Here is a 25,430-nt window from a genome sequence, read left to right as displayed (position 1 = left end):
TCGTTTCCAAATAAATATATTACTTTTTGGAATATAACATCGGAAATATTTCAATTTGTTTTTATAATACACTTCATTAAAAAATATAAATAATATAAAAAATCACGACTCGTTTTCATTTTCGGAATTATTATCTGAATCTGCATCTTCTACAGTCTCTCCCAATTCTCTTAACCGCTGCTTAAAAGTGTTCAATTTTAAATCCTGATCAGTCAAAACTTCCAACAAATCGTCCTGGTCCTTTCTGACTCGTTCGAGTTCTTCATCTTTTTCTGAATTTTCGGCTTCAAGTTTCTTGATTTTTTCTAAAAGGTGAACATCTGGTGCTGGTGGGGGTAGTTCGTTAGTTTCGAGACTCGATTTACTAGTAGGGTTAACTGCGAGTTGAGCTTTCAATAGTGTGTTTTGGTCAGTCAATTGGGTGCTAGTTTCGTGCAATTCTTTTATTTGTGCCTAAAAATAATACAGATATGTAATTATTTTAAACTTAACTACAGTAAAGTACGAGCCGTAACGACTAAAGGGTAGGCCAAAATTTTTTTCACTTTTGCAATGTGGTAACGTACCAAAAAGCTGTTATGATGCATTTTCTCTAAATTTCTTGTATTTTACATTCAGTATATTTCGAAATAAGTATTTCTCAAAAAACCTACCCAAACCTAAAATACCTACCCAAACCCAGTATTAACCTACCCAAACCTCAAATCCCTTCCCTGTATACCCCAACACTTGCCAACCCCTCTTGGGAGCATGACGAGTTGAGGCTAATACACCCTAAATGAGTTTTGAAACAACAGGATCTGGTCCCCAGGTAAGTACTCCTCAAAGGAGGTCAGCCTCATAGAATCTGGTGGAGGTAAAAACTCATTAAAATATCGACAGCAAGATATTTATATGCCAGATCCCTCAAATCACCTGAAAGAATGGATGAATTGGAAGAAGAACTACAGTATCTTCCATGAAAATATGACTGTCTGACTGTTTTGATTATCGCGACAACGAATATTTTACTGTGCAACATAAAAAGTACCAAAGTAAATTGCCCTAATAAATAAGGTTAATTTACTAAACTTATTTAGTAATAATTATTTAAATAGTAATTTATTTAAATTATTCAAAACAGATGTATATTAGGGTGGGCCGAAAAAAAAAATAATCTTTCATTTTTTAATCGCTATACCGCGGAAAACTTGCCTTTGGGGTAGGTATATAAGTAAAATGCAAAGTAAAATAAAGTTATATATTGAAACCTCAGCTAGCGCATCCTTCCTAAAAATTTAGTTTTTTTCAGTAATCAAGACATTTTTCAATTATTTTTACAATCTTTAGCCAATAATATTTGAACGTGCTATAGTGAAAACTGTTTAGTTAATAGTTTAAAAAATAGGAAATAAATTTGAAACAAGCAATATTTTTTAATTTGCGGTAGCGGAAAATACTCAAAAATTGGTAAAATTCACATATTAGCACCTTAAAAGAAGGTGTGGTCTAGTATGTTGTGTTGGGTGTTAATAGCACAATTCATTTTTTGTTCGTTTACTTTACACTCCATTTAATTGGAATAGAATTATTATAGTGTGTTTAAAGTTATACACGATATAAATAAAACAACTTTTAATTTTAATAACATGTTTAATTAAAACAAAAAAGAAACCAAGTTGTAGCCAAACCATGTCAACAAATTAAATGAAATTTTGACTTAAGAAACAGTTTTTTGAGTGGGTACGTTGAAGCTGCGCTTGATGTCAAACTTGACGTAATGAACTTGACGTAATGGGGTGTGACAGTACCGTTACTAACACGGGTTGGAAAAATGATGTGATTCTTTCTATTGAAGAAAACGTAAAAAGACCCCTGCAGTGGGCAATATGCCGTTTGCATTTTAACGAGTTGCCGTTTCGGCATTTATTTCAAACCCTGTAAGTGTTGATTGTAAATTACCAGACATTAATCGCAATCTTTTGAGTAAAGATTAACCGTATCTTCTGGACATAAGTTGTTTGATAAAGTCAGGCAACTGCCCTGTGGACTTATCTGTTCGAGAACCGGGTCCACTTTCCCACTCTCGATGGTTGACTACAGCTAACAGAGTTTTGAGAATGTATGTAAGTGTGGAAACGTCTTCAGTTGAACATAAATTGTTAGTATCCTTCATTGAATCATACATGCCTGTATGGTTTAAACTAAATAACAGCAAATACATAACAGATGGACCTGAACACGTTTTTGAGGCTATCAAATCAACCAGATTTCTACCAGAGAATTTGATTAAAGTAGTTGATCCTGTAATCGAAAAAAATGCATTTTTTCCCACCCAGAAAATTTGCTACTGAGGATGATAGTTGATGAAAGGAAGCACATAAGAGAATTAGGATTTCGAAGAATAATCAAAGCAAGGATGTTAGCTACAAAAACAGAAACAATTAGGGTTTTTCGACCTCCAAAAGTCAACTTTCATGCGACTGACTATACTGAATTAATTGATTGAAACACCACTGAAATTACACCACCACCACTGTTACGGAGAATCTCTGATGATAAAGATTGGCCTAAAATCACTGCTGGTGAAACACCCGAGGATTGGAACTTTGGAAAATTTCCATGTCATACTCAAGCCGTGGAACGCTGCGTCAAGTTAGTGACTGAAGCATCTAAAAAAAAGGGAAGAAAACACAAAAAAGGACAATATTAATTTTTAAATCATCATTTTGGGATAAGTTTTTTTTACATTTGTTAATTAAGAAATGATTGCATACTGCTTTAGAATATATTCGTAAACATTACACAAACATCTAATGACAATCAATTTCTTGTAGGATTCGTAAAAATTAAAAATGCCAAAAATTTTAGGGGGCCCCTTTTTAAAGATGCTCAGTGTAGTTTGTATCAAGCTCTTTAAAATACTTTACCTCTAGATCTCGAATTGACTTCTGCAAATTATTAATGGTCTTCTGACTTTCTTGCAATTTCTTGTCCTGATCTCGAATAAGCTCTTTATACTGCAGCAACAACGAATTCTCGTGCTCGTTCAGGCTCAGTTCTGACATACCATTAGAAAGATCTCGCTGAACTCCTAACGCCTGGATAATAACTCCTTCCAGAGATTTTAATAACTTACAAAATTCGAACTCCAATAAAAGTTCGCTGGAATGTTTGGCCTTAATCTGGGGTTGCTTGGCTGCCTTGGCGTACACTTCGTGTCTGGATATTTCGACTAGTTTTTTGCAGTATGTATCTAATCCTACACGTTTCTCTACTAGCTGGCTTAAGTTTTCCTTCGAGTAATTTTGTACTGAATTGTCGTTATATAGCACACAGAGACCCATGAGGAATGCACAAAGGCCCTAAAAAATGCGATGAAATTAATAAAAACATTTCAAAATTTCTCAAAAAATAAAAAAAAAAGTAAAATGTATAAACATTTTCAATTTCTTTGCAACACGAAAATGCAACAGCTGCATAATACTCTGGTTACTGGTTAAATCGGAGAGTGCAGGAAGAGTCTACATCGGTTTCGGAGGTTTTTTCCTCCTCATCAGTAGTCCCATATCATCTTCTCTCCGATTTCCCCAGGTACCGTGCTTTGGGCCTTTCCGAATTGCAAAGAAAAGAACGAAATGCCGCGGATAAACTAGAGCCATCTACCGAAAAACAAAATAAGTTATCAATCGAAGCAGCACAGAAAACGACAATAAATCGCCGCCGCCTACGAAAAGTATAACTCCGAAAAATGCCGGTAAGAGTAGAACTTTCAATGAACGCCGCGAATAATATTGTTTTTGATTATATGATTGTGAAAATTATAATCCCTAATAAAGTGTTAGCGAAAAATTTATTTTTTGAGGAGTATCAGCAAAAAACATAATTTTGTTTTTGGGCCCACGAAAATTATAATTACTAAAAGTTCTCAGAAATAGTTGTTTTCGTCGGCAGATACAGAAACAGAAAGGGACATAATTTTTTTCGTCGGCATCTATTATGAACTAAATATTTTCGTTATGAATATTTTGGGAGTTATAATCTTCGCGGACACGCAAATAAAAAAGAATTGTATCGCCAACACTTATCAAAGAGTTATTATTTTCACTGGAAATGTATTAGGAACCACATTAATCATAGGTATCAGCGAAATATCGTTCCCATACCACTAGATTGACAACAGGTGGAATACTTTCTTTGGTTACAACCTCCCGAGATTTTCAAAAATTATAAATCATACAGGATACCGAGGAAATTAAGATGAGAGAATTTTAAATAATTCACAACCCATCTGCTCAGCGTGGTAAAAGTTCCAACAAGAAAGATTCCTTAGTACTCAATAAAAGAGTAAATGAATTAAAATGTATAAACATTTTCAATTTCTTTGCAACACGAAAATGCATCAGCTGCCTAATACTCTGGTTAAATCGGAGAGTGCAGGAAGAGTCTATAACGGTTTCGGAGGTTTCTTCCTCCTCATCAGTAGTCCCATATCCTCTTCTCTCCGATTTCCCCAGGTATCATACTTTTGGGCCCTTCCGAATTGCAAAGAACGAAATGCCGCGGATGAACTAGAGCCATCTACCGAAAAACAAAATAAGTTATCAATCGAAGTATCACAGAAAACGATAATAAATATCGTTCCCATACCACCAGATTGACAACAGCTGGAATACTTTCTTTGGTTACAACTTCCCGAGGTTTTCAAAAATTATAAATTATACAGGATGCCGAGGAAATTAAGATGAGAGAATTTTAAATAATTCACAACCCATCTGCTCAGCGTGGTAAAAGTTCCAACAAGAAAGATTCCTTAGTACTCAATAAAAGAGTAAATGAATTAAAATGTATAAAACATTTTCAATTTCTTTGCAACACGAAAATGCATCAGCTGCATAATACTCTGGTTAAATCGGAGAGTGCAGGAAGAGTCTATAACGATTTGGGAGGTTTTTTCCTCCTCATCAGAAGTCCCATATCCTCTTCTCTCCGATTTCCCCAGGTATCATTTTTTTTTTGATTTTTTTTTTTTATTGTTAGATCGAACCGGGTGGTCATGGGGCCCGTACTGCAGCCTGAGTAGGCTTATTGCACACCGTTCGGTCTCGGGTTAACCATCATTTGGTTTTTGTCCCCAATGGGTTCGGGATTACTTAACTTGAAGTTAAGTCGTCTGTTACCTATAAGAGGTCCATTCTCCCAGCTAGCAGGACAAGACCCTTTATTAGGTTCTTTACCTGACTTCTGACACTTAGGTTCGAGTTTTCGACCCCGTATTGCAGTCGCCATCGGGTTTGGGCTGGACAGTCAAATATGACATGTGAGGCAGTTTCATCTGCCTCCCCACATCTCCTGCAAACAGGGTCTCCGTGAAAGATCCCCATGTTGTGCAGGTGTTTTCTTAGGGTGCAGTGTCCGGTTAGTAAGCCAGTTACCGCCCTAAGCTTTTTCCTTCCGAGTCGTAGGGCCTCGTCGGTTAACGAGGGGTTTGGCCGCCCCATCATTAACTTGCTGTGCCGCTGTCCCGAAATATCGTTCCAGTGTCGGGTGTGCTGCGCAAGGATCCATTTAGCAACAGCTCCTTTGACAGCCGATTTGGTCACCCCTAGGCCAGTCTCAGGCCCAGTAAGGGGGACAGCCGAACCCTCTCTCGCAAGTGAGTCGGCTCTTTCGTTTCCTTCAACCCCCGTATGTCCCGGCACCCACCCGAGTTCCACTCGGTTTCGGTAGGCCAGGGTTTCCAGGTGTTGTCGGCATTCCAGCACAAGCTTAGAGTTAATTCTCCAGCTGGCAATGGCCTTAAGTGCTGCCTGACTGTCCAAGAGAATACGTATGGTCCTATTCTCAAGGCCCATTCGAATATTCTCTACGACGCAAGTCGTGATAGCAGCCACCTCCGCCTGGAATATAGTGGTGTACTGCCCAAGAGGCATAGATATGCACACCTCGGGTTCTACACCATACACTCCAGCTCCAGAGCGCCCGCCCATCACTGAACCGTCCGTGAACCATGTTAGCTCACTCTGCGGTCTTTTATCCCCCTCCACCGGGGGTTTTAACCCCAGCTTGAAGGGAGGATCAAATTTGTGAGTGACCGGACTCCAGTCACTCACCGTATCCAGGATGGGGTCACGAATGTGCCCCACAATCCTGGTGTGCCCGTATGACCTTTGCCTCCAGACACCATTTAACTGCAGTCTGTAGGCCCCTAGCCTCGCCTCGGCCATCACCAGAAGGTGCAGGGGAGGGAGTCCCATGAGTACCTCCATGGCTGCCGTCGGGGTACTTTTCATTACCCCGGTAACACAAAGTAGTGCTAGCCTCTGAACTTTCCCAAGTTCTTTGGCTGCACAACTTTGGTTCATTTTTGTCCACCACACAGCACTAGCATATGTGAGGGAGGTATCATACTTTTGGGCCCTTCCGAATTGCAAAGAACGAAATGCCGCGGATGAACTAGAGCCATCTACCGAAAAACAAAATAAGTTATCAATCGAAGTAACACAGAAAACAACCATAAATATCGTTCCCATACCACCAGATTGACAACAGGTGGAATACTTTCTTTGGTTACAACCTCCCGAGATTTTCAAAAATTATAAATTATACAGGATGCCGAGGAAATTAAGATGAGAGAATTTTAAATAATTCACAACCCATCTGCTCAGCGTGGTAAAAGTTCCCACAAGAAAGATTCCTTAGTACTCAACAAAAGAGTAAATGAATTATAATTTCCTCGGCATCCTGTATGATTTATAATTTTTGAAAATCTCGGGAGGTTTGTAAAGAAAGTATTCCACCGGTTGTCAATCTGGTGGTATGGGAACGATATTTATTGTCGTTTTCTGTGCTACTTCGATTGATAACTTGTTTTGTTTTTATTTTGTTTAAAAAAAAAATTGTTTAAACGCGTATATCTTGAAATTCGTTATTCTCATACCGAGTTATTCGTAATATATTTTTGTTAGATGCATAGGATCTGAACATAAGAAAAACAAAAGGTCCCAAGTGTTATCTGTGACCGAAAGGTGTTCCCTGTAGAAGTATTTATTCATTTATGAATGATGGTGTGGGTCTAGGACGTTTCATCGCCGTCCTTTCGATGCCGCCAATTCATCGCCGGTCGATTCATCGCCAGTCAGTTAATCATCGCTAACTGATTTATTTCCGAATTTCCGACCAATTTTCGACAGTTACATTTATTATTTATTTTTAATATTAATTAGGAATTCTAGGAAATGACCTAACCTAACCTAACACTACATTGAACATAATATACAGAGTGGCCAAAGAAAAGAGTCCACCTCGATATTTGGCAGTATTTATTAGATTTTAAGGAAATGTCGAAACAGGTCGATTTCTGTTCTAAGGGGGACACATTTTTACGGTACACACATCTGTCATTTGTCAACCCCCTCCCTTCCACATCCCCCACCCCTTATTTTTAAATAGGGAATAGGTGTCGTGTGCTAGCTCATCAGTAATATTAACATTGGCATAATTATTTATACAGGGTGTCCAAGAAAAATTATTTTGAATTATATTAGTTGACACTAAAAGAAGAATGTATGTAATTTATTTAACTCAAAATACATTCTACTGCTGACAGAAAACAGAAAGAAAATGTTTATTTGATAAATAAACATTGTTTGTTGCTTAAATTCAATATTCAACCTACCAAGAGGCAGATGGGTGGCAGCTTGAACATTGAAATTAAGGGGGGGGGGGTATCGTTTGAAATCAACATATCAAGCACGTTTTTGTGAATTTTTTACGAAGCTATGGTAGAATTATTTTATTTTTAAATTAAATAAACATATTAAGTACAATTCGAAGAATATTTAAGAAAAAATTCAATCCAAAATATTAAAAAATAAGCCATTGGTGACAAATTTTGGCAGGCAGCTCAAAAAAAAATGGATTTTGCGGTGGACATCCGAACTCATCACTGGATCATACGAAACAAAAAATTCAAAAAGATTTAATTAGCTTATGAATTTCACGAGGTCACAACGTCGAGTTTTTTTATTTTTAACACATTCGCGGACACGCTGTCATTTTATACACGTATTCTTATGGAGTAAATGACTTCATATGCAGTCATGACCGCGAATGTGTTAATGATTTTTGAATTTTTGGTATCACTCAGAAGTCAAAAATACGAAATTTTTGATAAAAATTTTATGAAAACCAACAGATTTAATATTGTTGAACAAAAAATAAGCACAAAACGAAAAATATCTCGACGTTGTTACCTCACGAAATGTCTAAAGAAAATCTATGCAAAATTTCAGGTAGATCGGTCAAGTAGTTTTTCAGTTACAATGTCCACCGCATTTGAAAAAGCAGTTTTGAGAAAAATGCATTTAAAGTTTTGACAACAGCATCTTCATCTTCTTATTTGTCTGCCAAATCGTAAAGTGATGAACATTGGAATATGTTTTTTGAATTGCGGAGTAATCTACAAAAGAGAAGTCGAACAGTTGTTTAACGTTTATCACTACGCTCAAGCGTGGTGGCGCGAAGCCGCGGCAAAGCGGGTCGAAGGTAGGGATATTCAACACTCTGTATCTCGGGTAATTTTACTCCGATCAATCTGAAATTTTTAGAGAGTATTCTTGAGAGTATGCACGTTTATTTAAAATAATACAAAAATTAAATATTTCAAACCATACCCCCCCCCCCTTAAGCAAAAGGCAATGTTTATTTATCAAAAAACATTTTTTCTGTTTTGTGACAGCAGTAGAATGTATTTTGAATTAAATAAATTACATAAATTCTTCTTTTTGTGTCAATTAATTTAATTTAAAAACATTTTTCTTGGGCACCCTGTATAAATAATTATGTTAATGTTTATATTACTGAATAGAGAATTGAATAACCTTTCAAATGAGCTAGCACACAACCCCTATTCACTATTTAAAAGTAAAGAGTGGGAGAAGTGGAAGGGAGGGGGTTGACAAATGACAGATGTATGTACAGAAAAATGTGTCCCCCTTAGATAAAAAATCGACCGGTTTCGTCATTTTCTTAAAATCTAATACATACTGCCAAATATCGAGGTGTACTCTTTTCTTTGGGCCACTCTGTACATTTCTACAAAGGCCATTTAACACTACAAATTTAGTACTTTATTCATAATATGAATATTTGATGTATAGCAGTTCGTTGGTGGTACGCGGAACAGGTCGAAACCACAGATGTCTCAGAGTTTCATAGGATTGGACTTATGGGACTTTGATTTTTGCCAACAATTTTAGAATCAAATTTAGGGGAAGTAGAAATAGAACAGTATATTAATATATTATTCTGTCATCTTTTTATCTGTCATAAGTTTTGAACTGAATTTAACGTCGTGTCGTGTCATCTCCCATAATACAAAATCAACTGACTAAACTTGCGATTAAACGGACGGCGATGAAATGGACTGGCGGTGAATCGGAGGCATCGAAAAGGCAGCGATGAACCGGCGGCTATGAAACGTCCCATTCCGGATGGTGCTGCCTAGGAGAGAACACAGTACCAATGACAAAGTTGTGTACATCAGGAACAATTAACAATCTGGCAACACAGTATAACCTGCAATGGTTATGCTGTGCATAGCCGTACATATAAGAAAACTGCAATGGGGAAAATTTACCTGGAGGAGTTCTTCATTATTATCAAACTCACTAGCAGACGTTTGGGCAGTCAGGTAGGCCATAGATCCGGGAACATTTAAAAATATTTTTACAGCTTCTGATGAATGTGACATCCACTGTGCCAGCAGCATTAACACTCCCAGTTTTGCTTGTAATTTACTCGTATGTTGTAAATATACCGCACATTGGTGAAGTAAACTAACAGGTTGAGATCCTAAAAATAAAAATTGTAAATATTTAATCAAATTTATAACATTTGAAAACCAGAATATTATATCTCAATTTAAATAAAAATGCATACGATTTGTTTTTATCCAAACAATAATGATTGCAAGACATCTTCTAAAGCCATTTTTGGTGGCTTCTCCCCCATAAAAAAGTACCAGAACCATTCTGGTACTTTCTAATTGAAGCCTATAGAATCAAAACCTGCTAAATCCATGTTTTGAAATTTTGTCAGGGGGCTAAAAAAACATTAAAAATGTAAATTTTTCAAAAAGTATTCGGCATTTTTCAATCAAAGGAGCATCATTAAATATCATTAAATGGCAGACTAGTTTGTCATTTTTCTGCATGTCCCTTACATCTTCAGAAATTTGTACTTTTAGTTTTGAACGAAAAATTTGGATTTAGCAGGTTTTGATTCTGATGGGCTCAACTGTGACACATTTTCTCCTTTATCATCTTCTCCTGGGCATTATGGTGTAACAAATTTGAGATGCTTCGTGAGCATCCTTAAATGTTTTATGTTCTGATGATAAATTAAACTAGACAAAAAAGTCACAAGATAGAGAGGAACGGCAGAAACTTAGGGAGGCCTACGTTCAACAGTGGACATTTGCACAGGTCTATTTAATCTCCACGCTGCAGATTTCTCTCTGGCATTGTTTTTGTATTCCGTTTTATTTTTGGCCGACTCTTGCGTCTCCTTTCGGTAGGTATCCATCTTTTCACGAGCTTCGACCCATAGTAGGATTGTTCAGGAATTAATTATTGTATTATCTACACACCAGTAATCCATTACATATGTCATATTAAGCAGTTTTTAGATATCTAAATAAAGTTGACAAAAAATACAATTATTTACATGACATTCCTTTTTTAATTAATGATATTCATAAATAGTAACAAACTGATAGTTATTATAATTTGAACACTGTTTTATAATATATTCAAATAGATAAGTAGTTGGCACATAAGTCAGTTTAAAACTTTTATGTTAAGACTTTAAAGGAGAATTTGACAATGTTGATTCTTTACATTTTTTTGTCGGTCAAAGAAAAAATGAGATCTGAAATAGGAAACAATATGTTTACTTTTGCGTAGATCAAACGACGGATTTAGTAGACCGATACATGGTTCATTTACTGATCGAGGTGGTTAACAATAACATTTAATAACTTCAAAACAAAGAGATAAAACAAATAATTCTTTTATCTTCCAACTGCTATACCTCACGAAAAGTTCTTGCCTTTTTTCTCTGACGCTGTTTTATATAATATGGCACCAAGGCAGAAAAAAATTTACAAATATTTAATCCAAAATGATTCAGTTGACATGTTTATCCCATGATATTAGAAGGGTTGCTGAAGAACATAGAACAGACTTTCTTCTTGTCAATAATTTGTTGAGTGTAAAAAAGTTTGTTAAGGCGCAGAGTTGAACTGTATAAAGACAGGCTTCCAACACACCATTTTTTCCACAACCAGTGGTGACAAGATCGGGAACCTGGTTAGAGGCTGTATTATCTTACTCTGATCATTTTAAGACATTAAAAGTTTAATTTTTGAATTCTGATGACAACAATCTAGCAATTTTTTCTACTCAACGAACATTTAAAAATGAAATCGTTAAAACAACGAATTCATTTGCTGAAAGCAAATTATAGTAGAGAATCCGATATAAAAACGACCTTCACCAATCTTTTTAATGGATAAAAATTATTTGATATGTAATTTAGTATGTTAACAATTATAAAAAATAAGGGGTGCCCTAAATAATTTCGTCTAGACTCTAATTAATAATTAAAAAATGACTTTTTTTTAAATTTTACTAAAATAATTTTTTTCGGCCTGAGAAGATATTATTTTAGATTTTCTGGACCATTCGAAACAAAAAAGGTCTTTTGTAATTTTTCTCTTAAGTTGTTTGTTTTCGGGTTATAAACAATTTAAAACTGAAAAAACAAACAAAAAATTACGATTTTCAAGGCTCAAAAACACAAGTAAAAAATATTATTATTTTTATTTTTGTAATCATCAAGTCAGTAAGGTAATGAGAAAGGTTCCTTATGGAAAGACAGGCGATCGGGCTGAATAAAAAACTAAAAAACAATGTGTTAAAATTAAATAAGCTCAAAATACAATCAAGAACTGATAGAATAAGGTTTGTACTTGAATTCAGGTACTTCGTAATTTTAAAAATTATATTTTCAACGAAAACTTTTCGTTTATAAATTTGCAAAAAATGTCTGTGTGTTATTGCGTTGCCACTCCTGCAATACTTAGAGCAGATGTATCGATGGATTCTTATGTAGTTTTATCTTCTGAATCCAAATCTGAAAACGGCATTTCGATATCTCTACCGTCTTCGAGATAATCGACCTCAAAATCTAAAATGTGACGTCACAATCCGGTTATTTCCTACCACGCACTAAACGTCAGCTGAAATCTTTGATTAAGAAGTAGGCTACTTTTTTAATCTGAATTTGTTACGCAAAGCAAATGTTATTATTTACATTTGAGTTTGACACTTCGTGAATGTCAAACTAAATTTTAAATTATTTAGCTATTAATAAAATATAAATGACATTTTATAGTGAATTTAATTATTATATAAAATAATATGTATGTATAAAAATACAATTTGAGTATATTTTGAAAGCAATATTACATATTATACTATATTAATAATGAATCAGTAGAAACGATTATATTTAAATTCGAAACACAAGTACGCAACTCGAAACACAAGTACGCAAATACGGTTGCGTGAAGCGTGGCGCAAAGCCGTGGAATTACGTGGGTTACGAGACTCGCTCGGTCTGTAGATCCAAGTAAAGTTCATCAGTAAAAAGTATCTTTACCATGTATGTCTTATTTATTTTACAATATTGGAAAATTGTTATTTAAAATGTGGTTTGGAATAAAAAAGTATGTTCTGATATATGAAATTACATCCTTCTAATGGAAAAAAATATTTGACGAATTTTCTCAAATTATGGATACCAACATCATTTTCATTTATAACTCTTGTATTTTTAATTTGACGAAGAAAAAATATTCTTCATAAAAATCTCTTCTTGGTCTAAGATTTATGATGCAACCATCCTGAATCAAATTTTATTAATTTTATACGAGGTATGTAAAAAAATATGAATTTCGAGTTAAGTATCTTTATAGTTCACAACATTTAAATTAGAATGATATACTTGCACATTAAAACATAATTTTTAATTCTAAACAGCTTTTCGTAATATCAATTTTCTATATTATGAATTTAAATACGTATATAAACAAAGTTTTCGTTATGATAATGCTCGCATTTTCAGCTTGTTTACTTATGATTTTGAGCCTTGAAAAACGATCAACTTAAGAGAAAAATTACAAAAGACCTTTTATCCACTTTATCTCATATTATGCATAAGATTTTAGTTTGTGAAAACTGTCATTATAGATAGCAGTGCGTGAAGGATTTAAAGTGTGCGTGAAGTAACAATGTATTTTAAATGGGTTTACTTTTTCGCACTGTTTTTTGGCACACTTTCATAACGAGCGATCCACAATTACCTATTGGGATCAAAGCTAGCCTGTTTTAATCTGAATTTATATCATTGGTTTATCAATTAATTTTGATTAACATTATAAAACATAAAAAATCAGTCAAAACCCTTAACACAGAACTCTAATCAAAAATAAAAAGAATTAACAAAATTATAAGTAACAATAATAAATAAAATCAAACAATATGCTGTATATGTCCACCACCAACATCTCTACATAACCTAACTTTTTTTTGTTAAGTTGACGTACACTGCAAAGGTAAGGTAAACTGGAAAGTATATCTGAATTAAGAATAGACAGGCACTGTATAGCTATCTCTGTCGTTATAATCAAATATCCTTAACTCGCGTTGTCATAGTGATGACATTTGAGCAATAAATTACAACAAAAGTTTTGACAGTTTTGTGGTTTGAAAGAAGTTAGAATTTTTAAATGTCAAAGTTCTAAAAATTGTAGAATAGAAATGAATTCCAGTGACGAAGAGTTAACAGTTTTTTGATTTGTTTATCGTAGATAAAATATTGTATGAAACTGTGCGTGAAGTACTTTTTGCGAACTTATGCGATGCGTCTAAACATTGCGTGCGTTCGCAAAAAGCATACTTCACGAACTGTTTCATAAATAACTATTTTGTTTCGAATGATCCAAAAAATCTAAAACAATCTCTGCGCGGGCCGAAAAAATTTTAGTAGAATTTATTAAAAAAGTATCTTTTGCTAAATATTAATTAATTATACATATTATTGATAAAAATAAATTTTTGTTGCATATTTGTCTAAGTATGCAAATAACTTTTTGATTGTAAGCATGGACTTACCTAAACTAGTAGCTAATAAAACCCTGAGTAACTGTTCCTTCTGAGATGGATTTTCGATGAGGCAGTGAGACATGGCCACAGCAGAAAACCAATTACTCAAATGATCCTTACTAAACAAGCCGCTACACAATATTTGTCCCATACTAAGATTAGAAGCTGCGGTGTTTTAAACAGAAAACATTCGAAGCAATATAGGACTGCGCATAGGACGAGTAAAAGGCTGCTTCTCGTTGACCATGGACATTAATAGAACTACTACGGCTGGGCGAGGAGGGTTGGAGGGTGAGTTCTTCTTCTTGTTTTAGCATCATTACCCTGGATGGGTCTTTGTCTGACTCTGTCTGTATCTCTTGTGCCCTTCTCCTACATTGCCTTATATTCATGGTTTTCAATCATCTCATTATGAACCTTCCTTTTTTTTTCATCTTATTCTCTCTTCAATCCTGACCCCCGGAGGGAGTGTAGTGGTCGACGTGATGTCGTGTATTGTCCATCCCCAAAGATCTCTGTCTCTGGTCATTAATTTTAACTCATGCATAGGTCTTTTGCATATTCCTGTAATCTGATCGATCCATCTTGTTGGGGATCTTCCTCGTGATCTTCGGCCTTCCACCTTTCCTTGTATAATTCATCTTACTATCGGCTTCCATTGTAATATTTTTTGACTGTTTTTTTTATTGTCTTGTCTCTGGACATGTCCAAGCCATAACAGTCTATAACTGTTCACAAATCCTTCATTTAATTAATTAACCTCGTCGTTTCTTCTCATTCTCCATGTGCTGTCTTCCTCTTGCACCGGGCCATATACTTTTCTCAGAATCTTTCACTTGAATGTCCTGAGTTAGGCTTCATCTTTTTTTGTCATTACTCAGGTTCCACATCCATAGGTTGCTACGGGTCTAATCAATGTTCTGTAGATAGTTATGTTGGTGCTTTTGTCTAATAATTTCAATGTCATCAATCTTTTATTAGCACAGTATGTATGATTCCCAGTGGAAATATGTGCATTAATTTCGGTACTTATGGAATTCTTCTCATTGATTTCTGCGCCCAGATATGTGAAGGTATCCACATGTTCAATTGTATAGTTGTCTATTGAGATATTATTTTCATTGTCAAGTGTTATATTGATGGTCATATACTTTCGTTTTTGTTTCGTTTATTTTAAGTCCTCTTTTCGTGCTTCCTTGAATGCTTCCATTAGTCGTTGCTTGCTCCTACTAATGGTAGCTACATTGTTTGCTTATGGAGTCATTTGTACTGTTTTAGTATTTATATGGCCAGTTATATTGGTTTTTCTGATGAATATCTCACGAACTAGGTTGAAAAGCATGGTTAATAGTGTCTTCCTTTCTCACTCACACATTGATGTTAAATAGGGGAATCAGGCACGAAGCCGCTTTGAACTTATTAGTCAGCTGTTACGATTGTCAGAACGTACTACTATTGACAAGTCATGTATATTTGAGGCTCTCAGAGCAACAGCGGCCTAACCCACAATTCTACGAAAACGTTTTTATTACATTAAAGTTATCCTTTATGTGGCTGAAACTCAATAAAAGCGTTTTGGTAAAATTGTGGATTGTGGGTTAGGCTACTGTTGCTCTGAGCGCCTCAGATTGTATGCATGGACTTATTTACGCTAATAATATTCGCAAATTTTTGATTGTATTCGTGGACTTACCTAAACTAGTAGCTAATAAAACCCTGAGTAACTGTTCCTTCTGAGCTGGATTCTCGATGAGGCAGTGAGACATGGCCACAGCAGAAAACCAATTACTCAAATGATCCTTACTAAACAAGCCACTACACAATATTTGTCCCATACTAAGATTAGAAGCTGCGGTGTTGCTGGGCAGCAACGTTTGAACCACTAATTCTTGTCCGATCTCATTTTTAAACAAAAAACATTCGAAGCAATATAGCACCGCGCATCTTAGAGTAAAAGGCTGCTTCTCGTTGACCATGGACATTAATAGAACTACTATGGCTGGGCGAGGAGGGTTGGAGGGTGCTAATACGTTTGTGAAGTATTCTTGATTTGTTAAATTTCCTCTGATTACTTCTCCTAAAAGAATAAAATATTTAGTACAATATAAAGTAAAGGTGTCTACTCACTGTGGTCTAAACTCTAAATATGGTTACTCATTTTGTTGGTAGTACTGTAAAAGCAAATACAGTCTCTCAATCCTCTCTGAATTTTACTGTGAAAAAAGTAGTAGGTATTACGAAGTTACTATAGTATTCATTGGAAATTTATGAGGAAGGGCATATATGTCTAAATGATTCAGATTTAAATGAATAATATTATTGTAAATTATGTTAACAAGAGAAGTAATGTATCATTGGACAGATTATCATCAAAATAAAAGCACAAAGTGACAGAAAAGGTAAAGCTAGGAAGAAAACGTGTTAGCAATGAGAACAAATGGGTTGACAAAAACCCCAAAAGATAACTTAATAGCAGTCTGGAACATAAGAACCACAAAGATAGGTTTATAGCTGCAAAGAAGATAAAAGTTTCATGTAAGGAAAGCTGCTGATATGCAATAGCATATAAAACTTTGAACTAGACAAGTAATATTATGTGTGTATACATCTGTATACATTAAGAGCATACGCACAAAATTTCGTTCCAATGCTTTTTAAATGCATTCATTTTTTACGAATCTTGAGAAATCAGTATTTTTGAAAAATTTAAATGCAGAATGAAAGATTACATCATTACCAAGGGTAGAAAGTCCCTGAAAACTTCTACAATGTTTATTTTAATAAGTTACAGGGGTGAAAAAGAAAAGAAAATTGAGTGTGACTTTCAAATTACAAGTCTCTCATTCAAAAGAAACTTTTTGTTAATTGTAAGGGACTTTCTATCCTCGGTAATGATGTCATTTTTCATTCAGTGCTTAAATTTTTCAAAAATATTTATCAGTTTTTCCAGGATTCGAAAAAATGAAAACAATGCCCATGGTGATATTTTCCAAATTGAACATTCGCTCTCTTTGTCATACAACACACTCAGAACAGAATGTGTTGACATTGACAAGGCTACTAAATATATTTTGAGTTGTTTATTAAATAATATTGAATAATTGATTTGACATGAAATTGATAAAAAGTTATTTATTGTTTATTATTTATTGAAGATCCAAGCACAGAATACACCAGGCTATATTCTGTGATGCAAGTACAGTAGAGCGTCGATAATCCGCACTAATTGGTACAGGGGTAGTTCGGATTATCAAATTGTTCGGATTATCGAACATATGTTCAAAATACATACAAAGCTCATAAACATAGTACATATGTACATACGTTTAAGTTAAAAGGAATAAAACACCTGCATAATAAACAAATATATCGTATGTATTTCTGTATAAACAAAACAAAAATCCGTGGTCATATTTTGCCCATATTGTCACAGTAAATTAAAAAATTCGGTCCGCGATCATATTTTTTAATTTTATAATTTTTTTTGCGTTCGGATTATCGACGATCTACTGTATTTTGTTGTTAACGATTAACGATGTTCAAAATTTATCTAAGCATTCCATAGTAACAGTATATTATTAAAATCATTTTATCACTTTTTCTCTTTTCCCAATTATTAGTTTTTATTGTATAGTATATAAATTATTATAATCACTAAATACATAGTAAAAAATAATCCTATTAATTAACTGAATTAATAATTTAAGCGATTATATAAGTAACAGTTATCCAAGAACATTCAAAAACTACACAAAATAGTCATCTCTGTATTAATGATAAAAATGTCATTGTCAACTACTAATGTTTACATCTCGTGTAGCTTCCATACCAGTGAGCATTTTACTACACGTAATTTGCCATGTAAAGAAAGAAAAATTAGGGATAGCCGTAAAGTATTTCCGCCTACTCTCTTAAGTATATGATTTCATTAAAAAAAACTTCCGATATACTAACCTACTGTGTTGATAGTTTCCGTAAGGATATCAGCAGGTACTCCATTTGCCATTAAAATGTTGCATAAAGCTTCTAATAAATTAGTGTTCCTTAAAGTTTTCTGACAAGCTGTGATAATTTGTGAAGAATTATTGGGAGATACAACAGTGCGCACCAATTGCAGAACACAAAGAAAATTCGACACTTTCTGAGGAGTCCAGCCAATTTCCTCCAAATTTGGGGGCAATTCAAACATTGGTGCAATCCTTTGTAGATAGGAACCTTCTTGGAAGAAGTTGATATTACTATTATTATTTCTTAAAAGATTCAGCATTAGTAGTAACCCATCTTCTACTACAATACCTCCATCAGTCCAACCTTCACCTCTTATTATATCAAATAGTCTATCAAATGCATTTTCAAATGCAACGATTTTTTGCATATTAGCGTTAGATTTGGTTAAATTAATTAACAGCAACAATGCATCATTTCTAATAACTTCCCTATTCTCTAACAGCAAATCCATCAACTTCGACACACCCATGGGGCTGACTAGTATGATATCTTGCACATCTTTTGGTTTAGATGCTACTAATGACGTCATTAATCTTACAGCTGGCCATCTAACCCTAAAATCGTATTCTTCCATAAATCCTAATATTAACGTCACATTTTCGGAATTTTTAAGGAACATCTCTGTGAATTGTTCTCCTACATTAATTTGTCGATTTAGGTTTTCATTTTCTTCTTCGAATGTTTCTTTTGATGTTATATTGCATAAGGTATCCAAACAGTATCCTACTATTTCGCAGTCACTCCTGTCCAGTTCTAATACTTGTCTCAATATGTCTAGACCCTGGGCCCCAACCTCCAGTCTATTTTTCTTGGAAAGGGCTTTAATAGCTCTACAGGCATCTCTTCTGTCTTCTAATAATGTAGATGTACTAACTCGACTAAATAACCTTTCAACCTACAAGAAAATAGAATATAAATATGTTTTATCATCTTTGAAAATTTTAAAATTTTATGGAAAAAGCTTAAAAATAGTCCGAAAAAAAAAACAATAACAAATACAATTTACTGAAATTACATAAATTGTCAATATTATAAAATAAAAGAGAATGAAATAAAAAACAAAAACAATTGAGGGAGCGTTCAAGTATTACGTAACCCGACTTTTGAAGATCTTTGGCCCCCCCTACGTAATGCACACTTATGGGCGTTTAACTATTGCGTAACGCAATTTTTGAAGATTTTTTACCCCCCCCCCTCCGATCCTGCGTTACGTAATACTTGAACGGTCCCTTATTGCAAAATTTAAATAAAATGCCAATTGCATAGTCAACCTTAGGAATTAAAAAGTTTAAGCTGCTACATATGACACCCAAATATAGATAAAAATACTTTAGTTACTTGTACATCAGGGTACCGTAATTTCTTAGTTATTTGTTAAGAAACTCCTCTACTGAATAATAATATTATTATGGTCTTTCAGATAGATAGGCTTTTGTCATTTTACGGAACTTAGGGAAAGATGTTGCAGATTTAAGTTGTAAAGTGAGATAGTTGTATAGTTTTTTTTTGTAGAATATAATATAGATTTCTTTACTAACTTGGTGGACGGGATCAGTAAATAGACATCAAAAGTTCTGGTGGAGTATTTATGATTAGTTCTTGCTGGAAAGACATGTAGGTGTTTAAGAATTAAGCAAACAGTTTTTGAAATACAGTAAAAGCTCCTTATTCGCGTTTTCACTATTCGCTGACTGAAAAAATGCGACCCAATTCCTGTATTCGCGGTCTAAGATTTCTTTATTCGTGGATCGAATCGATACATCGGTACATACATATACCAAAATAAAAAGCATTCGGTATCCTTTGTCAACACGTCAGAAAGTGGACAATAAAAAAATAAAATTGACCTTATTACAACTACACCTAGAAGGCTTTTATTCAAACTATGGACCAAATAATAATCTAGGCCTTAAGCTCTATTACATTAGACGAACCTTCAAAATGATACTGAATAACATGGAATGTGATCCTGATCTGAATGTTATGGAATACTGGAAGGAATTTGACGTAGCAAAATGAATTGTAAACATAAAAGAATCATTGCAAGAACTTAAGTTTGACATTCAAATCTTTCTGGAAAAAACTGTGAACTGTTCTTACTGTGGGAAATGAAGAATCTGTGCAAGCTCAAATTTTAACTACAAACATTGCCGAAATTGCGAGTGAAATGGAACGAGATGGGTTTGAACAGATAGAATCAAGTGAGATATAGGAGATGCTTGAATCGCAAGATGGAGGAAATGTTAAATTCACAATCCATTGAAGAAGATGATTTAACCAAACACTGGAAACGTGACATTTCATTTGAAAAAAAAATGTGACGGTTTAAGAATGGAAAATGAGCTTTATGATTTTTTTATGAAAATTTTTCCATCTATGGAACGAAGCATTATTCTTAAGAGGCAAATTGGTAATGCCACTGCTAAATAGCAGTCCGAATTGAAGACGTTTTTAAACACTGCCAAGCAAGAGAAAATTACTTAAAAATTATTCATGCTAAATGTGAAGATAATATGTAATTAATCAATATGTATGGTCAAAAATTTAAATTAAACTGTAAGTATTTGCTTTATTATTTCGTCACCTAGGAACGCAACCCTTATAATCCCATATAAATTACTGTTCCATATTCACAGTTTCTATATTCGCGGTATATTTACAGAACATATACCCCGCGAATAAAGAGCTTCTACTGTATATAAAGAAGGAAGTGTTAAAATCCCATGAACGGCCATTTAAGGTTTTACAGAATCAATAGTACTGATCTGGCTGTTATAATAAGAAAAAAAGGTTGAAAAGCTCCTTTCTAGGATAATGCTACTGTTTTATCTACGTTAAAAGAAAGTAAATTAGAGTCAGATTAGCTTTTTATTATAAGTAGATCAGAAGTTATAGTTGCATGTTGCATTGAGAGTTGCAATATTTAAGTTGCTCCAAGTGATACTAGTATCATCAGCAAAAAGAAAAATTTTTGCATTGGTTTTTAAATTATTGACGCCATTAATATAGATAAGGAAAAGTAGAGGACCCAATACTAAACCTTGTGGTACCTCACATACAGTTGAGTCCGCAAGTCTTTACCCGTGCGTCATTAATACCTGGCGAGATAAAACACAAACTTTTTATCTAGCACCATTCTCTTCCACGCATGAAACTCATGACAAACCAGCTGCCGTTTGTTATTAAGTAAAAACACATGTTATTTTTATGAACCATCTACACTCAGTGCATTGAAAAGAGATAGGTACAAAAAAAGATGATTCGGTATGTTTTCATATTTTAAGCACAATTTGTTTGACGTTTCTGCTTTGTTTATTTTTGTGGCTGTCAGTCAGTTGAATTTTTTGCGGTTTTTGTCTAATTTTTGCGTTTTGAAGTTTCTTTATAATATACAAACAGTTGTTTTCACAACTAATTTTATATTGGGCTCTGAAATTTTAAGGTAAATAATTATATTTTGGCAATTAATATTTAAAACATACAAAGCTAACGTCATTCACACAGTAAAGAAATGATTGTGTTTAGATTTCCGTCAAAGTGAATAAAATAACAAAAATAAAATATGTTATTGAATTTTTTTATAAATTGTTTATTTATTTATTAATCAATAATAATAAAAGAATTTATTAAGCTACTTCAAATGTAGCTGTAATTCTGCACAAAAATTTTGAAGCAAAACTTACATTTGACATTCTATATATTTGATAACGTCAAATTTTAAAATAAAACCTGTAATCGGAACCGGAACAGTAGCCACTTTCTGTCAGTTGTTGTTACGTGAAATAGATTTCGACTTATTTCGTATGCTTTAAATGATGACGCACAGGTAAAGACTCGCGGACTCAACTGTACAATGTTTTTGAGACTAGAGTCTGTATCATTTGCTCTAACTAGTTGTTTCCTATTATCCAAGTAAGATTGGAATCAATTCAAAGAAATAACTCGAATTGGGTAGAAATTTAGTTTTTTAATCAAAATGTAAATTACACAATCAAAAGCTTTGGCAGAGCCGATGTACAGATTATTGTTCAGTGCTTGGTAAATCTTATGTAGTACAGAAAACACAGCATCAGTGGTACATTCTAAAAGAATCATTAATTATTAGTGAAATGAGGACTTTCAACACATTTTCTGGACGATTTGAAAAAATTTTTATGCATAGTCCATCAGTACTACAGGAAGATTTGCTTTTGATACTATTGATTGTTTGAATCAGTTCAGATTTATCAATTGGTCTTATAAAGAATGAATTCGAGACCTTTCTTGAATTAGGGCAGTTTTTGTGGCAAAATAGTTGATAGTATATTTTTACTCACATTAACGAAGTATTCATTTAGATTTTCAGGATTTGGAACGGAAAATGTTTGAGATGTGTGAGTTTTATTTCAAAGATTGTTTATGGACCAAGTTTGTTTTGCTGCAACACTTTTAGAGGTTCCCAGATCATTTTAATAGTACACTTTTTTAGCTGGATAAGTTTTAGATAGGTTGTCCTGTACCTACATAGTAATATCGAGGGGTTCGAGCAAAAACCCGATAAATACCAAAATTATGAAATCCGGTATTTTTATTTCTGCTGTAGTACAAACACGTCTCCTACCACTGGTAAATGTTATTTGATATTAACATTTTTAAGCACAATAACTAATAAAAACCAAACATGGTAAAAACCGTTAACTCATATTTTTAAATAACACCAACCCGATATATAACTTTACTGATAAAAATACTTTGTTGTAAACATATTTATAATATGAGAATTCGGTAGAATTATAGCGATACGCTTTAATTACTATTTTTGCTAATTTTAATTTTAATATTTTTTCTCAAAACGAAATAATATGGGTCATATAAAGTCACTGTTAATATACAAAACAGACGCTAAGAAAGACATGGTTTTACGAAACGAATGCATCCCCTGACCATATGTTTTTGGAGTGTCAGTTTAACAAACTGAAGTTCCCATAAATTAATTACCAAATCAGACCAATATGTCAACAACTCACTTTGGGGACATGGCATTCGTTTTTGAAACTGCAGAAGTGTGTCTGTTTTTATGCGTCAGATCGGAGTGATTTATTGTCCTCTCCGGATCATATTGTAGAAGGCATAACATCGATATAATCGATTGTGGTTTTTCTACACAGTCTATTCACACCGTGCAACCGAGGCACTACTCGCTAATGACCAACCCTTTTCCGAGATCTAATTAAGCAACACCTGTTTGTTACCAAAATAAATAAAATATTTACTGTTCGTTGTTATACTTATTTTTTATTATCTCAAATAATTGTTTCCGTCAACATACACCAACGGAGCATTATAGAATCAATTATCTTCTTTTTCCTGAGTAAGGTTACTAATTTTATTGAAAATATTTCTAAGTTAAAAACTGATAATTAATTTTATCGGAGATGAAGATTACAAAATTGTTCATTTTGACAAAATATATTCATGCGAAAATCCGATAAAAGAATTTTAGACTATGATAGTTTATTAAATTTCAGCACACTTTTTTCCTGCGAAAACCCAGTAAAAGATGGCGTAAATTGACAATTGAATATTACGAAAACAAAAAAGCAGTTAGAATTATTATTATTAGCCCATATTTATAATGAAAAACAAACTCAGAGCTTCCAAGGTACTACAGCAAATCAATTGTAGTAAATTTAAATTTAAGTGTACTGAAAAGTGGTCTGAAGACTATTGAAAATCTGTAGAAATTACTGGAGTTTAGTAGTAGTAGTCTAGTCTAGAAAAATTTTAATTTTGTACAATATACCTGTCAAACTAATTTGGACTAGACTTGTCCCTAAAACTCCCAAAGAAAGGAACGAAATTTAGTAAGAAATGTTTCTTTCCACTAGCTTACCATGAATGAATTCCAGTGTGTCAAAAGTTTTTTAAAAAACGCTGTGTATATTCTCAGATGATAAATGCTGTAGCTAACAGTGATTCTACTGGATGATATTCTAAAGAAGACAATAGTGGAAAACGGTAACCAGTTAATAAAAATATCAGAAGATATTGGTTTGAATTAAAAAAACTCCTACTCTACGCCCTAAAAGGCTAAAACAAATTCCATCCCAAAAAGCAACCATATACTTACCAACTCCGGGCAATTTACGAAAGTTAAATAAAAGTACCTTTCCAAAAAGTGAAGCAAAGAAAGCGGATTTGATAAAGATGTGCCAAGAAAATATTTTTCAGAAGAGGTGTATGCTTAAATAACAAATTTAAAAACCAGTAATTATATTGTAGATCGAATTCCAGACGTAATGATGTGAAAAGAATCAGAAGAAGACACATTTTACCTTTTAATTTTCTAAAAAGAATGCAGATTAATTTATTTTTGTTGGAATAATATACAATTAACTTTTATTTTATAATTTAAAAAATTCAAGATAAAACCAATAAATCCAAAATACTCATTCAATGAGGTAAAACCTGATAAATATCACGTTTTATTTATGAATACGTTTTTATAAATTAAACTTAAAATAAATTATTCTAACTAAATATTAAATTCTCTGCCATTAGGCTATAAAAAATATTTGATAAAACTTCCTATGACAATTTTAAATCTTCTTCAAACTTCCTAAAATCTTTAATCGCGATTATCTCTAAACAATGTTTTTGTTAGTTATCGGGTTTTCGCTCGAACCCCTCCATATATTCAGTGAAAATTTCTTGATGTACAGTAGTGAACGCACATTTTGGCTGATACGCAGACACTTTTCGTGCTCCAAGGTTTGTGATGTTTTGGCTTAATTGTAATTAAAGGAAATGCCTCATTGTAAAAACAGACAAGTTTATCTAAAAATCATTGAAATTATAGTCCTAATAATGGTAGAGTGGACACTAAGGGGTGAGAAATCTGACACAATATAATCAATTATAGTAGATAAAGTTTTTGCAATCCTTGTAGGAGAATCGAGAATTATTGAGAAAAATTAATTGACAAACATATTGCATTTTATTGATGTTATGTTCTTACTATTTCTGCATCTGTGGGTTGATTTCCGGGCGCTGTTGTACCTAAGACGGATTTAAGTCCACTTCTAAAATACTCCATTTTTTTGGTTCAAGTCTCTACAAGGGTACAGTCATAACTTTATACATTTTATTATTCAATTCCAAATCAAACCTAAAATCAACACATCACATATTCATATTTTTATGATACATATGTGTCACTTTTATAACGCATAC

General features: G+C 33.6%; 1 protein-coding gene across 1 annotated transcript; it reads right to left on the bottom strand.

The window, feature by feature from the left end:
* LOC126888460 (general vesicular transport factor p115) lies at nt 1-25,430 on the bottom strand. Its single transcript, XM_050656787.1, has 6 exons — nt 25,216-25,430; nt 18,165-19,113; nt 15,904-16,287; nt 9,620-9,834; nt 2,910-3,344; nt 1-453 (listed from the first exon to the last, which is right to left on the bottom strand). The coding sequence occupies exons 1-6, from the start codon at nt 25,291-25,293 to the stop codon at nt 103-105; spliced, it is 2,412 nt and encodes an 803-aa protein (XP_050512744.1). The 5' UTR covers nt 25,294-25,430; the 3' UTR covers nt 1-102.

The sequence above is a fragment of the Diabrotica virgifera genome, chromosome 7 (genome assembly GCF_917563875.1).
Source record: "Diabrotica virgifera virgifera chromosome 7, PGI_DIABVI_V3a".
Taxonomy (NCBI): Eukaryota; Metazoa; Arthropoda; class Insecta; order Coleoptera; family Chrysomelidae; genus Diabrotica; species Diabrotica virgifera.
Note: the sequence above shows the minus strand (reverse complement) of the source record. Positions and strands in the feature narration are given on the sequence as shown.

Bases quoted from the DNA above. Each gene is read 5' to 3' on its own strand.
- LOC126888460 (XM_050656787.1), bottom strand. From the start codon at position 25,293: ATGGAGTATTTTAGAAGTGGACTTAAATCCGTCTTAGGTACAACAGCG. The intron at 19,114-25,215 runs GTAAGAACATAA...ATTTTCTTGTAG, and splicing joins AACCCACAGATGCAGAAATA to GTTGAAAGGTTATTTAGTCG. The intron at 9,835-15,903 runs GTAAGTCCACGA...TTTTATTTTTAG, and splicing joins TTTATTAGCTACTAGTTTAG to GATCTCAACCTGTTAGTTTA.